The 14113-nt window shown below is 55.5% G+C and overlaps 1 protein-coding gene across 1 annotated transcript in view; it reads right to left on the bottom strand.

The window, feature by feature from the left end:
• Positions 1–12083, bottom strand: part of Gfral (GDNF family receptor alpha like) — a 16598-nt gene extending 4515 nt beyond the window's left edge. Inside the window, exons 1-8 of the mRNA XM_013019058.1 lie at positions 11900–12083; positions 11439–11522; positions 9504–9599; positions 7537–7689; positions 6155–6517; positions 5448–6065; positions 4031–4364; positions 2301–2551 (exon numbers count right to left, since the gene is read on the bottom strand). Of these exons, the coding sequence (XP_012874512.1) occupies positions 2301–2551; positions 4031–4364; positions 5448–6065; positions 6155–6517; positions 7537–7689; positions 9504–9599; positions 11439–11522; positions 11900–12083 (2083 nt within the window). The remainder of the gene's footprint in view (positions 1–2300; positions 2552–4030; positions 4365–5447; positions 6066–6154; positions 6518–7536; positions 7690–9503; positions 9600–11438; positions 11523–11899) is intronic.
• Between the last annotated feature and the right edge of the window lie 2030 nt (positions 12084–14113).

The following is a 14113-nucleotide window of genomic DNA, read 5'->3' on the forward strand; positions in this document are numbered from 1 at the left end:
ACGGTGCTCCACAGCACAGCACAGCACAGCACAGCACAGCACAGCACAGCACAGCACAGCACGGTGCTCCACAGCACAGCACAGCACGGTGCTCCGCATGGCCGTTGAACCCACATGGCCTCCTCTTCCCTCTCAAGCGGCCCCGCCACGCCCTGCACAGCCACACTGTCGGCCGTGAGTGAGTTCGAGCCCTGGGCCGGTGCTCCGCTCCAGTGCTGGCTGGTCAGACACGCTTGAGAGATTGTCGCGGGGCTGACGTGCCTGGTCCAGGACGCCTCCCTTCCCGTGCGGCCGGGCGGGCGTTGGTGTCCCCGCCAGGGAGATGGAGCAGGAGCGATTCGAACGCACTCCCCACGGGCGGGGAAGGGCTGCTCAGAGGAGGACGCACAGAGGGGCAGAGGGCGCACAGAGGGGCAGAGGGCGCAGCCGCACGGCGAGGCGCCGGTCTCCGGTCAGCCTGGGAGCGGCCTTCCTCGCTCTCCCGCACTCTCTCATATGGCGAGAAGGGAGGCGTGGGCAGCGTGCTGGCGGTGGCGGCGCACGTCCTCGGCCTGAGGACACGTGTGCACCTGGGGCAGGCGCTGCCATGCAGCGCTGACACACGGACCGAGTCGCGGGGCCGTGTTCGTGGGAGGCTGGGAAGGCGGGGAGGCCGGGGTCGCCGGGCCTGTGGCACGTGTGGGGCATTGGGAAGCATCAGGGTGGTTGTGTGAGATCACACCGCCCTGCACGAATGCTCCTGCCATGAAGCGCGGTGTAGACAGAAGAACCGAGCTGCCGTGGCAGGCAGACACGAGAAAGAGAAAAACAAGGGCTCGCTGATACCAAAATGGCCACGTCTGCGTGCAAACAGCAAGAGGCAAAACCACACTCTATAAGAGGCCCAAGTTCAGTAAACAGACGGACTCAACTCTGCAGCTAAACCCAGACGAAAAGGAGTGCTTTTCACGCACGCCGATTGCTTTTCACGCGCGCGGATTGCTTTTCACGCACGCCGATTGCGTGTGTCCTTGTGTACCCTACGTTAGAGCGGGCTGCGCGTAAAGAAGCAAGGAAACGGGGCGGAGCTGGGCACTAAGTGAAGACCGTACTTTAAAAACATGAATTCTGGCACATGACAGCGAGCAAAACAAACAGAAACTAACACACACACTTCCAAGGCTTGTCCCCAGGAAGCCCCAGTCTGCTCACAAAAATCTGTCTGTCCAGCTTCTGGTCTAACTTCCTCCACTCCAGTCAATCCTGTGAGCTCCCCAGGAGGCTCCTCCCCCACCGAGCCCAGCTCAGAGATGAATGAGGAGGAGGACAGTCCAGGAAGCCTCGCAGGGGGCAAAATGCAAAGGCCACGTCAGCGTCAGTGAATCCACTGCTGGAGGCTCCCCCACACCTGTCCCGGGGAGCTCACCCCCGCCCTGAGCCTCCTCCGGGCCCCACTGCCCTGAGCCTCCTCTGAGCCTTACCGCCCTGAGCCTCCTTTGAGCCTCACCTCTGAGCCCCACCACTCTGAGCCTCCTCCAGGCCCCACCGCCCTGAGCCTCCTCCAAGCCCCACCGCCCTGAGCCTCCTCCAAGCCCCACCGCCCTGAGCCTCCTCCAAGCCTCACCGCCCTGAGCCTCCTCCAAGCCCCACCGCCCTGAGCCTCCTCCAGGCCCCACCGCCCTGAGCCTCCTCCAAGCCCCACCGCCCTGAGCCTCCCCCACCGCCCTGAGCCTCCTCCAAGCCTCACCGCCCTGAGCCTCCTCCAAGCCCCACCGCCCTGAGCCTCCTCCAGGCCCCACCGCCCTGAGCCTCCTCCAAGCCCCACCGCCCTGAGCCTCCTCCAGGCCTCACCACCCTGAGCCTCCTCTGAGCCCCACGGCCCTGAGCTGTGCCCAGCCCCTTCTCATGTCAGAGTGGTCCAGCGCAGGATTACAGTCACATCACGGCCCACAGGTCTTCCGGCCGGATGGGCTGTATGAGCAGCTCTCTGACCAGTCACCTACATTGTGCTTTTGCTATCCAAAGCAATAAGTGACATCAGCATTGCTCTGTCTGTCAAACCGCGTTCTGTTAAATGTGTGAAGCAGCAACCATGCAACCGCCCAGGACAGCGTCAGCGAAGAGCAGATGCAAGCGTCTTTGTGAATCAGTTTTCTGGGTTAGGTGGCCAAGAGTCACAAGCAGGTAGACACATGACAGACAGGCAGACAGAAAGAAAGAAAGAGAAAGAGGGAGAAGGAAGGGAGAGAGGATAGATGGATGGACGGACGGATGGATGGACAGACGGATGGAGACGGCAGGCCCTTTCTGGGCGCACTCACGGAAGCAGGCCTCCCTCCGGAGCAGGTGCTGGACGGCCCGGCACGGGAGCTCCTGGCTCTGGGCGGCGGCCTGGCAGGTGCAGGGCGCGTGGAGCGCGGTGCCGAGGGTCCCCACGAAGGCAGCCCTGCAGCCCCTGCTCCCCGAGCAGCGGAGGCCCGGCCTGTGCAGCAGGCCCAGACAGGTCTCGTCCTCCTGGCACTCGGCGGCGACCCGTGGCCAGCACGCGGCCTGGAACGTCCGGTAGCGCTCCCTAGGGAGAGAGCGCGGGTCTGGAATCACCCTGAGCGGCACCAGGGCTCCTTTCCTCGGGGTCGGGCCCAAATGCCGTGTCTACTCGGTCTGACGCCCTTTCACTGTGTGCAGTGTTTTATTTGGCTTCTCAGAGGAGTTACTTCATTCAAATGTAAGTCACAAATTCTGACGGATCATGGGTTGACTCGTTAATTAACATGGAAAGTGTGTGCGGTGGGGCACGCATGCCTACACGAACACTGTGGTTACGGTCTCCGTTTTGGTTTGAAATGGCTGCTGCGGGTTTTCCTGGCCCTTTCTGTTTCTCCATATCATCCCAATTGGTTTTTTGGCATAAGCTTCCAACGATGAAGGTTTGTCTCAAGTGTTTGACTTTTTTTTTTAAGAAAGGTTTGAGCCATGTCTGGCTTCAGGTTTGTAGCGATCTCCAGTCCCTCCGCAGGGCGCGGGGGGGGGGGGTGGCTGAGCACCTGCTGCGGCCCAGCGGGTGCTCACCAGGCTTCCTAAACGCCGCACCCGAGTCCGCGGGGGAAGCGAAGCTGGAATTGTTCTGAGCAAATAATTTTAAGCTACTTTTCTGAGTTCATAGATATGGAAATAATGTTACCGTGTTCTGTTAAGTTCCTAAGCTGGTGTTTCTGGTGGATCGCCGCCCGGGACAGAATTAATCAGAGCTAGGACTTCCGTTGCCAAAGCAGCCGCTGCTCTAAACCTCGCCGTGCAGTGAGGGGTCGGCGCTGCTCTAAACCTCGCCGTGCAGTGAGGGGTCGGCGCTGCTCTAAACCTCGCCGTGCAGTGAGGGGTTGGCGCTGCTCTAAACCTCGCCGTGCAGTGAGGAATCGGCGCAGGAACTTTACCTTAGACGCCGGCCCCCGGCCCGTGTAAAAGCGCGTGGTGAAGGCTTCCCACCCGCATGCTTATTCTCATCTGAATTACAGTGACCGCAAATTAACATGAATGCTGGGAATTCTCCTAAGGCAAAGTCTGCTCGGGAGACGAGAGGATTTACCTTTTCACGTTGAGTTCCTCGATGGTACCGTGTTTTCAGCACCTCTATAAAGGTTCATTAGGGAAGTACTTGTGCGTGGAGAGAGGACATTGGAGTCACAGGGCCCTGAGCCCCGGGAAGGGCAGGAATGACAGGAAAGAGATGTGTGTGTGTTCACAGGACGCACGCACTGGAGAGCTGGGGCTGAGTAGATGGCGAGCGGCCTGCGTTCCTGACCCTGCATCTCACACTGCGGCGAGGAGGCTCGCAGGCAGCTGACCCCGTGCCCCGTGCCTGCAGAGCGGGTTCGGGACAGTTCTGTCCGACACCCATCTCCACGGTCTCGTTCCACATTCTATTCTCCAGGCACTCCAGATTTACACCCCCGCCGCTGTGCCAAGTCAGGCGGGCGTCCCGGGACGCAGGGCTGGCACTGGAGTTTAACGGAGAAGGGGCGGGCGGGCAGGGCGCGTGCGCACATCTGCTCACCTGCACACGCGGTCACGCCGGCAGCTGCGCATCACCTGCAGGCAGGTGCGGGGCCGCGCGGGGCGGGCGCAGCGGGGGCCGTGGAGCGCGTCCTGGGACTGCTGGCAGAGCGCATGGTCATCCGGAGGATCGCAGGTGCACAGGGCCAGCGCCTGGGCCGCGGCGGGAGGCAAGCTCTCGTAGAAGCGCCGGGTGGCCGCCTGGCAGGGCCTCGGGGCGCAGGGACCCCCGCGGGCTGGGCAGGCCGCGAGGTAGGCAGCCAGGCGCGCGTTACAGCTCAGGTCCTCCAGGCAGGCCCGCGTCACGTCCCAGCACGACCGGCTCCGCCACAGCCCTGAAGGAAGGGACATTCTGGGTGACAATGCTGCGGGTGGAGACACCGCGAGAAACCCGTTTCGGGTCGGGCGTGGATGGGCTGAGACCCCGGGAGCGGCTGGGCCACGGGGCGGGGCAGGCACGGGCCTGGGGACAAATCGAACCCGGGGAAAGCACCCCCACCAGCCCAAGGCTCCCAGACGCAGCCTGCGTGAGCTCCGGGCTCATGGCCGCCCATCGCTGAAGGCCACACCCTGCCGGCCCGGTCACGCTTGGTGGGGCCTGCACACCGAGAGTCCAGTGCCACGTAGCTGATCCACGCGGTGGAGCTATACTCTAGAAAATGCAGCTACCTGTGGACACTTCCACACACAACACGCAAGGTGGAAGACTCGCCCTGCAGTGGGTTTAACGCGTGTGCACGCACACGCTCGTGTGATGTTTTGCACACCAATCGTGAGGGCTCGCTTTGCCTTGTCTCACGGGAGCTGCTACCCCACAGGCGTGTCTCACACTGCCGGAGCCCCTGCAAGCGGACGGACTGTCTAGCATTGACGATACAGATGAACATGATCATTCAGAAGATTACCATGAGGAAGAGCCGTGGTTACATCCCATTTTAAGTGATCGTGGTCTCTCTCCGTATCTGGAAGGAAAACACAGTAATGAGTTCATGACTGAGCCGTTTTCTCAGTCTCCCAGGAGAGTTTGTGACTGAAGAGTCAAGCGCATACAGAGGCTCAAGGAACACGTAACCCTAGATATTCAAAACCAGTGAGGGACAGAGGGAGAAAAGTCAGCCCCATCCGGGAGACAGCCTTTGAGAGGTTGGGGACTGGGGGTTTCGGATCAAGGCTGACGGCTAGATCATGTGCCCAGAAACAAACTCTGTCTGGAGAGAGGGGCAGAGAGGATGTGGTTGGAACAAAGGAAGAAAAAGAAAAGGCCATTCCAGTAGTCTACTACTTGGGCAGAAAGGCCACTTCTACCTGTGGCTGCCCCGCTCTCCCGGGGCCCCTCTGATCTCTCGGGGGAGACTCGCTCTGCTCCTGTGGGAGAGGGGTCGATCGGCCTGGCTTGTGACCAGCCGGTCACTGGGCACTGAGTGACCCCGAGACCCCAGTCAGCCCCGGCGTGGCCCGCTCCAGTGGCTGCGCAGTCAGCACCTCCCACAGGAGATGCCGACTGTTGAGCGTGTGGAATGGAGTTTGGGGCTGTAGCCACACATCCGTCTGTGGCAGCCCTGAGGCAGCTGGGCCCACGGCCCTGTCCGAGGAGCCGTGATGGACGGCCGAGGGCAGACGCAGCACGGGGCCAGGAGACCTGCCGGGACCGGTGTCTTCAGAAGAGGAGACCCCCGCTGCTTCCCTCCCCACCACCCGAGAGCGGGTCCAGGCAACGCGGGACGCGCTCTCCTCCGAGGAGAGCGGACGCAGCCAGCCGCGCGCGGCGCACGCAGACCCAGCACCGTGGCTCCTCTCGCTGCCACGCCAGGAGCAGAGCACGGAGCAGCCATGGGCGCGGGGGAGTGGATGCGGGCCGCCCATCCGCTCCCACACCAGAAAAGACACCGCGCCTCCCTCGCGGGGCGGGCTTGCTGGGCCCAGCCCCAGTGCGGGGACTCCAGAGAGGAACGGTAAACAGAGGGCACCTTCTGCCCTCGTGAAGGTCACGTTGTTTCCGTGATCGTGATCCCGTCTAAACACGGTCGCGATGCTCACTTTCCAGGAGGAACACGGGCCGAGCCCAGAGGAGCAGAAGGGACGGTGACCCTGCCTAACGGCCACAGCCCCTCCCTGTCAGACCAACCTGGAACTGCGAGCAAAGGGGACGAGGCCGCGGCCTCCCGGCTGCAAATGTCTTCAAACAAACGCTTCCACACGCTGGCGCAGCCCGTGTCCCGCGGGTCGGGACACAGACAGTCCCACAGACGCGTCGCGCTCAGACGGTCCCTGGCCGTGCTGCACAGCTGCCCTCCGCCCGGGCCGCGCTGCCCTCCGCCCCGGCCGCGGCACCACAGGGCTTGCGCACTGCAGGCTTCCTTACAGCTCTCTTGCGGCCGGGCACAGACACGCCCCGCGGTGGGACAGGGCGCCCGCACTCCCGCCGTGGACGATGGGGCTCCCGCGTGGTCCCATCCTGACCCCGAGGCAGGGAACTGCACCGATTCTTCTAGAAAGAAAGCAACGGAAATGAAGACGATTCACCTGTGTGTGACTATTTAATGCATATGAAAGGTCACATAGGCATGGCCTTCGCCAAAACTCCTGGCCCAGGCAGCTTTCAAAAACCCCGAAGAATGGCTGTAAAGGGAGCATGTGCAAGCCACGTGAACGGCGGCACTGGAGACACAAAAGAGGGTAACGGTTTTGCACTCTGTCCCAGCAATAAAAGCACTGGTTTTTGCATTGTATTCTGCTCACTTACTGCTTTGGTCTCAGTACATTTTGGTGACGGTGTATAGAACATTTAGATTAAACTATGCAAGAGACAATCAACCCCGCATTGTCACACACTTTCTCGTGGATTCCCGTTTCCTCCTGCAAACATTCTCTTGCTGAAGAGTTTCTTGGCTTTTACTCAGTTTCCCTTTCACCTGCTTCTTACACAGTTTTGCTGTTTCTTACACCTAGTGACATTTCCATCTCCCAAAGGTGTTATCCATTGAGAGAGTCGGTGTGTGTCCTTTATATTCATACACAGTTTTGCTCACACCTCAGTATGAATTTCCACCCCTTGCCCATTACGTTGTGGTCATCGACCACCATTGTCCCATAGGATAACTCCTTGAGACCCTGCCGTGTAAATGGTGTGCACTGAAGCTAGAAGAGCAGCTGCGGTGTGGGCTGAGTGTGCATGAGTGTGCACAGATGTCCCGTCCCATGCCGTCCAGTGCTGAAACGGGTCGTCATCCTCCAAAGAGAATCAGCGCATTTTCTCCACGCACCTTCCAGACTCGTGTTTGTCCCTCAGCCTTCAGAATAATCCTGAGGGTTTTCATTAACTTAAACACTGTTTTGGTCTACAGCCCGGGAGTGGTTCTGAGATGCTTCTGACTGGGTCAGCTGGAAGCAACACAGCCAGCCCCCTGATATGAAGACGGAAGCATTTCCAGCAGCGTGTCAAATCAGGACCCAGCGCTACGCAGCAGGTCCAAGCTTTGCAGGCTCAGCTCCCTCCACGCATCTTACCTGAGGCGTTGATGCAGTTTTGTCCAAGAAATTTGCTCACAGCACAATAGAGGTCGCCAGCACAGAGACATTCTTTAAGCCAGGGTTTGCTTTCCAGCAAAGCACGGACGCTCAGGCCGCAGTGCGAAGCATTGGTTATGCTACAGGGATCACCTGGGTTGAAAATCAGACACAGACACGACAGATCTTAATCAGGAGAAAAATACAGGGTTCTCCTTTCCAAAGTGCTTTTAAACTTATCAATCTGAGTCACGATTGTTACAGCGAGAAAATCTGGGACCACTATGGGATAGCCGGAGAAGAGACTTGTTAAACAATGTCTATTTGGGCAGTACTTTTCCCAAAAGGGATTTTTCTAAAATAGTTGTACATTTCTACACTGTATAATCGCTGTGTCACCATGTGCAAGGTCGGTGCTTGGCTCCCTGGTTTTCAAAGCTGTCCTTACACAAGTGACCCGAGCTCTATCTCATTTATTTTTCTCGGTTGGCTTTTTTATTCAATATTTTGTCTTCATCTGCCATTCATCTTACATGCTATTCTGAGATTATAGCAAAAGTGTGTGGGGGGCTCCACTTGTGTTATAGGAAACAAAATGTCCAGAAAGTACTCAATGTATATTGTTGAACAAATGAGTCACTCCATATTTCATTTTCTGCTTTAATTTAAAAACTCACATTCCTCTCCCTGACAATTTCTTATATTCATTATTCTGAAGAAAACAATCTGCGTTCAATTTACTCGTGCATTTGAGAATATTTCCATTTCAATTTTATGCATGAAATAATTATGCAAATGTTATTGCAATTTACTGCAAATGAGTTGCTCTTTGTATACGAAAATACATAAATAACTTATAATTCATCATACCAAGGGTGTCATTTTATCTATACACACTTTAAATTGCCTCATAAAATACAGTAAGGCATTTCATCATCAAAACAAAGAATAGATCTTTTGGGGGGTCATTCTCTGCTCTTCAAAGGCAAATGTGCTTTTGAAATTATTTTTCCTTAAATATCAATACATCTGTCAGACTAGATAGCTATAATACTCTTTTAGTCAGTGTGAATATTCCATGTATTTAATCAGGTGCAGAGAAGACAAGAAACTGCCTATCTCCACAGCCCATGGAATCCAGCCAGGGCTCCCTGCTGGTGGAGGCCCACGGTCTCAGCTCTGTATAGCCATCCTTAGAACTGTGAACTTCTGCCTTTAACCCAACAAGTTCCACGGTAAACAGATCACCAGGGGACAGCGAGAATGAGCAAAGGAAAATCTAATCCTTGCGAAATGGGTCAAGAATCACTGGCTCATTAAAGAACACATTTTTTTTTCATTCTGAGTTTGTCTTACAAAATACCCATAAGGTTTTCCGAATTTTTAGCATATCACTATAGTTGTAACACACACTCGATAAATTGCCATTATGTTAGGATACAAGTTTAAAAATGATGTTGATGTAACAATATTGAGGGATGTCCCACCCTTTGGCATATCTACTTTTAATGACATTAAGTCATCCTCTAATGCTTTTTATTCAGTATTCATCAGTGACACGAATATGCTGAATATCATTTTCTTTTTACAAATATCCTCTCTTTGCTCCTCATTTTGAACAGCTCCTCAAATTTGGGGGCTATAGAATTGTTTTCCTTTTTCCTTGACCCATTTGGAATGAAACCTAGTCTTTAGGTTGCAAGAAAGTAAAATGAATGGTATAAATGGGCTGGGAGTGTGGCCAGTCACAGCGGTGCGCGTGGGGCCAGCGTGCCCTCTTGGCTCTGAGCGCCCTCTCCCACCTCGTGTCGTTCGGCTGGTGGACGGTGACACGGCTGAGCACCGCGGTGAAGCATGAGAGCGGATTCCCCTGACCTCTCGGGCAGCCAGCCCCGCCCAGAGCTGGACAGGAGCAGCTCCTGGCGTGGTCTGTCTCCCGTGTGGTCTCCCCGCGTGGCGTGGCCTACCTGCAGCTGTGCAGGCCTCCGCCACGACGCTCCACGCGCTCTCGCAGCCGGTGCAGGTGCAGCCTCCAGAGTCCTCCTCCCCGCTCAGCCCCGCAGCTGCAGCGACACCAGCAGACACGGCCCGTCAGCCCCGGCTGCCATCCGGCCCTGGCTGCCCGCCGCCCATCCTCCCACGCCAGCCGTGCGGGACAAAGAACACAAGGTGGAGCACACACGGGCAGAAGTGTCCCGAGGCTGGAGCCGCTGTCCCCTCCCTCCCGGCCGCACCCTCTGGGTCTCCACGGAGCTGTCCACAGTGCTCCCCTCTCTCTCCTATTCCTTCCTCAAGGCATAGCGTTTACTCTTCCCACGTCCCTCTTCAAATGTCCCCGATTGCCTCCTGCCCATCAGACTTTATCATCCTGAGACTGCATCCACCTCCTTCGAACGTGGCTCCTGGAAAAATGTTTGTAAGTCTCTCCCCTTGTCAGCCTGTCCTCTACGTGTGGTGTCCATGCGTTCGTGGACGGCCTTCCTCGCCAAGGTGAAGAAATCCCTCCCCACGGGGCCCGGCTCCCCCAGACCGGGCAGCTCTAGCACTCAGACGCTGCAGTGTCGGCTGCCACTTGCTCGTGTCCCCTGTGGGGCTGTGTCTGGTGTGGTTTGTGTGGTTTTGCGACAGGCTCTCAGCATGTTGTCAAGGCTAACTTTCCCTGCCCCCCCGCCCCCCGACTTGCTCTCACCAGCCCCCATTAGACTAAGTTTGTTCGTCTTTTATGTCCAACATTCACGTTACAGAAACTAAGCACCTGGTTCACAAACATCAGACTTTAAACATTACAAAAGTGGAGGGATTCAAATGAATAGGAACATCTCATTTTTTTTTAGTCCATGAATGTGTCTTTCCTCATTAATTTCCATTAGCTTGGATAAGAAGAAGCTGTCCTGGCTTTGTTTATTAATACCCAGAGATCGGGGGTTAACAAAACCCTAACTTCTCTTTTCCTGGTCACACTTTACAGAGTTTACCAAATACTGTAGCTCAGGCTGAACATTTCCCTAATTCCCTAACACCCACCAAGTCCAGGTTCAACTCCCAGCCATGCAAAAAATCAAATGGACAGACAGACAAAGTACTTCCCTACAAAATGCTATAAAATGCTATAAAGAGCTTCACAATCATGCAAGAAGATTTTTGTAGATGCCTTTTACCAATGTCTTATAATACATTCATAGAAATAAGCCCACACCATCCCTCGGTCATAAAACTTCATTCAAATGTAAAGAATTCGGTGTGCTGTTGTTTACTCTGCTCAATGGCTCTCGGTTATCAAATATCAATATTTAAAATGACAGAAATTGAGTACATAGTTAATAAATATTAAACTTTAAAACGATAGGAACTGAATCATTAAAATTGATCTAATTTACATTTAAACTTAAAGCAAAGTGGCTAACTGAACATTCAATATCCCCTAACTTGTAAACAGATACTGGAAGGTTTTAGTTCTGGAAGGCTCTGGCATATAGGTAAAGATCACAAGTCTTAGCACAATTCAGTCACTGGGTTGCTCTACAATGAAGTCAAGCCAGCCGAGCAGCTCACGCAGTGCTCATTCTCTGTGGATCTAGAAGTGAGTGAGTGAAGGGCATGTCTGCTGGTAATGGAGCCTGCAGCACTTATCAGGAAGCTTCGGCTGGTAGGGACTTCCAGGTGACAGAGAATTAGAATTCCATGAATTTGGACAGACCGGAGACACGGTCCACTTACCCAGGAGAAGGAGAAGCAGCATGCCGCCCACCGGCCTGCCCACACTGTGCTCCTGGCCTGGCAGAGACTCTGGCTCTGCTCCACCTCCACCTTCCCGCCCACGTCAGTCCCCGCCCACCCTCCACATCCTCAGCAAGCCCCCGAGCTGTGAGCTTCTGATCCTGTTCAGATTCAATCACTGTCACCTCCGAAGATATTAACTTCCAGGAAAGGCGGGCAGCACGTGAAGGGGCAGGTGTGGCCGCTGTGCACGGGGAAAGGTCTTTCCTCTAAGGAGAGCGGCCCCAATGCAGGCCACTCATGAACCCCCGGACGCCCCCAAGTCCCCCACGTCCTCTCACCAGCCTTGCCAGGTTGACATCCGTGCTCTGAGCGTATGGAAATGAACACGGACAGAAGTAAATGCAGGGGTCACTGGAATCAGCCTGGCAGGCCTGTTTCCCAAATGAGGAGCGTCCTGCACAAGCCCGCAGTGCTCAAAAATCTAGCCGCTCCCCTCCCTGCGGGGTCCCCTGAGGCTCCTGTTCAAGTTCCCCACGGTCTTTGTGCAGCACGGGGTGGGTGGGCGGGAAGTTGCCTTGCCAAGATGCCAAGAGAAGACGGGAATACAGGAAAGGGACCCTGTACTTGAAGCTCCGCGGCTCACGCGCTGTTGATTGAGCGTTGCTGGTGCGTCGTGTTCGCAAGTGAGGACGCTCTGTGTTATCTTTAGGGGCAGAGTGGAAAGGCACGGACTGAAGCTCTGCCAAGCATGGGAGCTGGGTAAATGGGCGCATGAAGGTAGGCGTCGTGTTGGGAGAGCAGCTGGCCGGAGGGGGCGCGGCTGCCATGTGCGGTGAGCGTTTGTGTCTCGGAGGCCTGCGAACCGTGATGCACACCCAGAAACCTGAGTCGCCCCGAGCCGAAGGCTCACAGAACACTCATCATTAAAAAACCTGAGGACATCAAATGAATACACTTGTTTCTACAAAGACAGTGCTGTGTTTGATATAAGCCAGCCCTGAGTGGTTTGAGGTAGAAATAGAGCTGACTTTCCTCTAGCTGGGACAAAGAATGGCTTTCAAGCACAGTCAAATAGTTACCTTTAAGCTATGTCTTTAGTGTCACCTTGTTTTACCTCACCTCTCTTCCTTCTTTCTTTCCTCCTCCCCTCTCTCGCTCTCCCCCCTCCCCTCTCCTCCTCCTCCTCTCCTAGCCTCTCTCTTCTGCATCAGGAAGTTCTTTCCTCTTTCCTGCTGCTGAGGTGACTGGGAAGCCCTGGGTGCGACCCTCTCCCACCTACAAGGGTAGAAGCACGGCATCGCCCATCCAAACCACGATCCTCTGCCGCTGCTGCCGGGGACGGCCTTCGGTGTTGCCACCTGGCAGGAGGGGCCGCCAGCCGGCCTGAGAGGTGCCGGCCGGTGCTCGGGAAAGCAGCTGCGGCTGAGTTAAACAGGGCAGCTGCAGGAAAAACAGAGAAGCGCAGAGAATTTCCTGTTCATGGGGGGGATGATCAGAGCCATAGTTTCAAAGGCGTTCCATTTTTAAAGAGATGACAGAGGAAATGGTCACATTGAAGGACATGTATCAAAATACAAAATAAGACCCCACACAACCAAATCAGTAACAAAGTAACAGATGCGCTTCTTTGTTAAGGGAATAAACATGGAGAAGTGAACTGTCCATCTCGCTGCAATAATGTCTGAGCAAAGCCCACCGGCTGTGATTTGAGAGATGCTCTGAATAAAAACCTCTGAAATAAAAATGACAAAGCTACCCCGGGAAGCACTCAGTTTCAATGAGTGCAATAGAAAGAAAATGCAATTTTGCCACAAGCAAACTTACAGCTATTACAGATGAATAAACCCTAATCAATGTCAATGGAAGCAATGCTTTCAATTACATATCCTGAAGGCAGTGTCTACAGAATTGGTGCATTTCAGGAGTGGGGGGATGAGAAAATCATCTATTCTGGTGGCTTCCGCTGATGACACATGCGATTGAAAATGTATCCTATGCTTCCTGTCAAGCGCTGTGGAGGACGGAGTGCGGCGGATCTGCTGGAGCGGAGGCTGCTCTCCAGCCCGGCTCTGCCCGCTGACCTGGGCACTGCTGACCGCAGGTGCCAGACGCCATGGAAGGCCCTGGAATTCCTACTAAACAGCCCCTGACTTCACCTAACTTGCTTCCGTCCTTTTCACAGATAACGCCATTTTCACGACAAGACAATGAAATACACGGCACATGGGGCGGGCGGGCGGGGGGGGGGGGGTCAGTGGGCCTACGGGACTCAGCGCCTGCTGTGCCCAAGACCAAAGCAAACCAAAAAAGGAGGTGCGGGCCCAGATCCTGGAGAAAACAAAGCAGAGTACGGATGAAAACCTGCGTGAAATGAAGCACCGCTTCCAACAAAGCCAGGGTGAATCTGCGACCATCTTTCTGAACCCTGCACCCAGTCACGTCTGACCTCCATTGCACTGTGGCCAAGCCCCAGGCCCGCCCGGTGCTGCCCCTGCCAGCCCCCGGCCTGGGCTGGGGCCTGAGGGCCAGGGGACCAGGACAGGCCTGGGAATGCCTAATGCCATCCAACACGGAGAGCCAAAGTAATGAGGGGATCTGTGGTGGAAGTAAGGCCTGCGAGGATTTACTCAAATACAATAAGGAGCCCCAGAGAGCACCACGAAATCCATCGCCGTGATACCAGTGCACAGAGCTCCTGTGCGGCACACGGCACTACCGACACACCGCGCTACCGACACACCGCGCTACCGACACACCGCGCTACCGACACACCGCGCTACCGACACACCGCGCTACCGACACACCGCGCTACCCATGCACCATACTACCACGCGCCGCACTACCCACACAGCACACA

This window comes from Dipodomys ordii, unplaced genomic scaffold, assembly GCF_000151885.1.
Source record: "Dipodomys ordii isolate 6190 unplaced genomic scaffold, Dord_2.0 Scaffold44, whole genome shotgun sequence".
NCBI classification, from domain to species: domain Eukaryota; kingdom Metazoa; phylum Chordata; class Mammalia; order Rodentia; family Heteromyidae; genus Dipodomys; species Dipodomys ordii.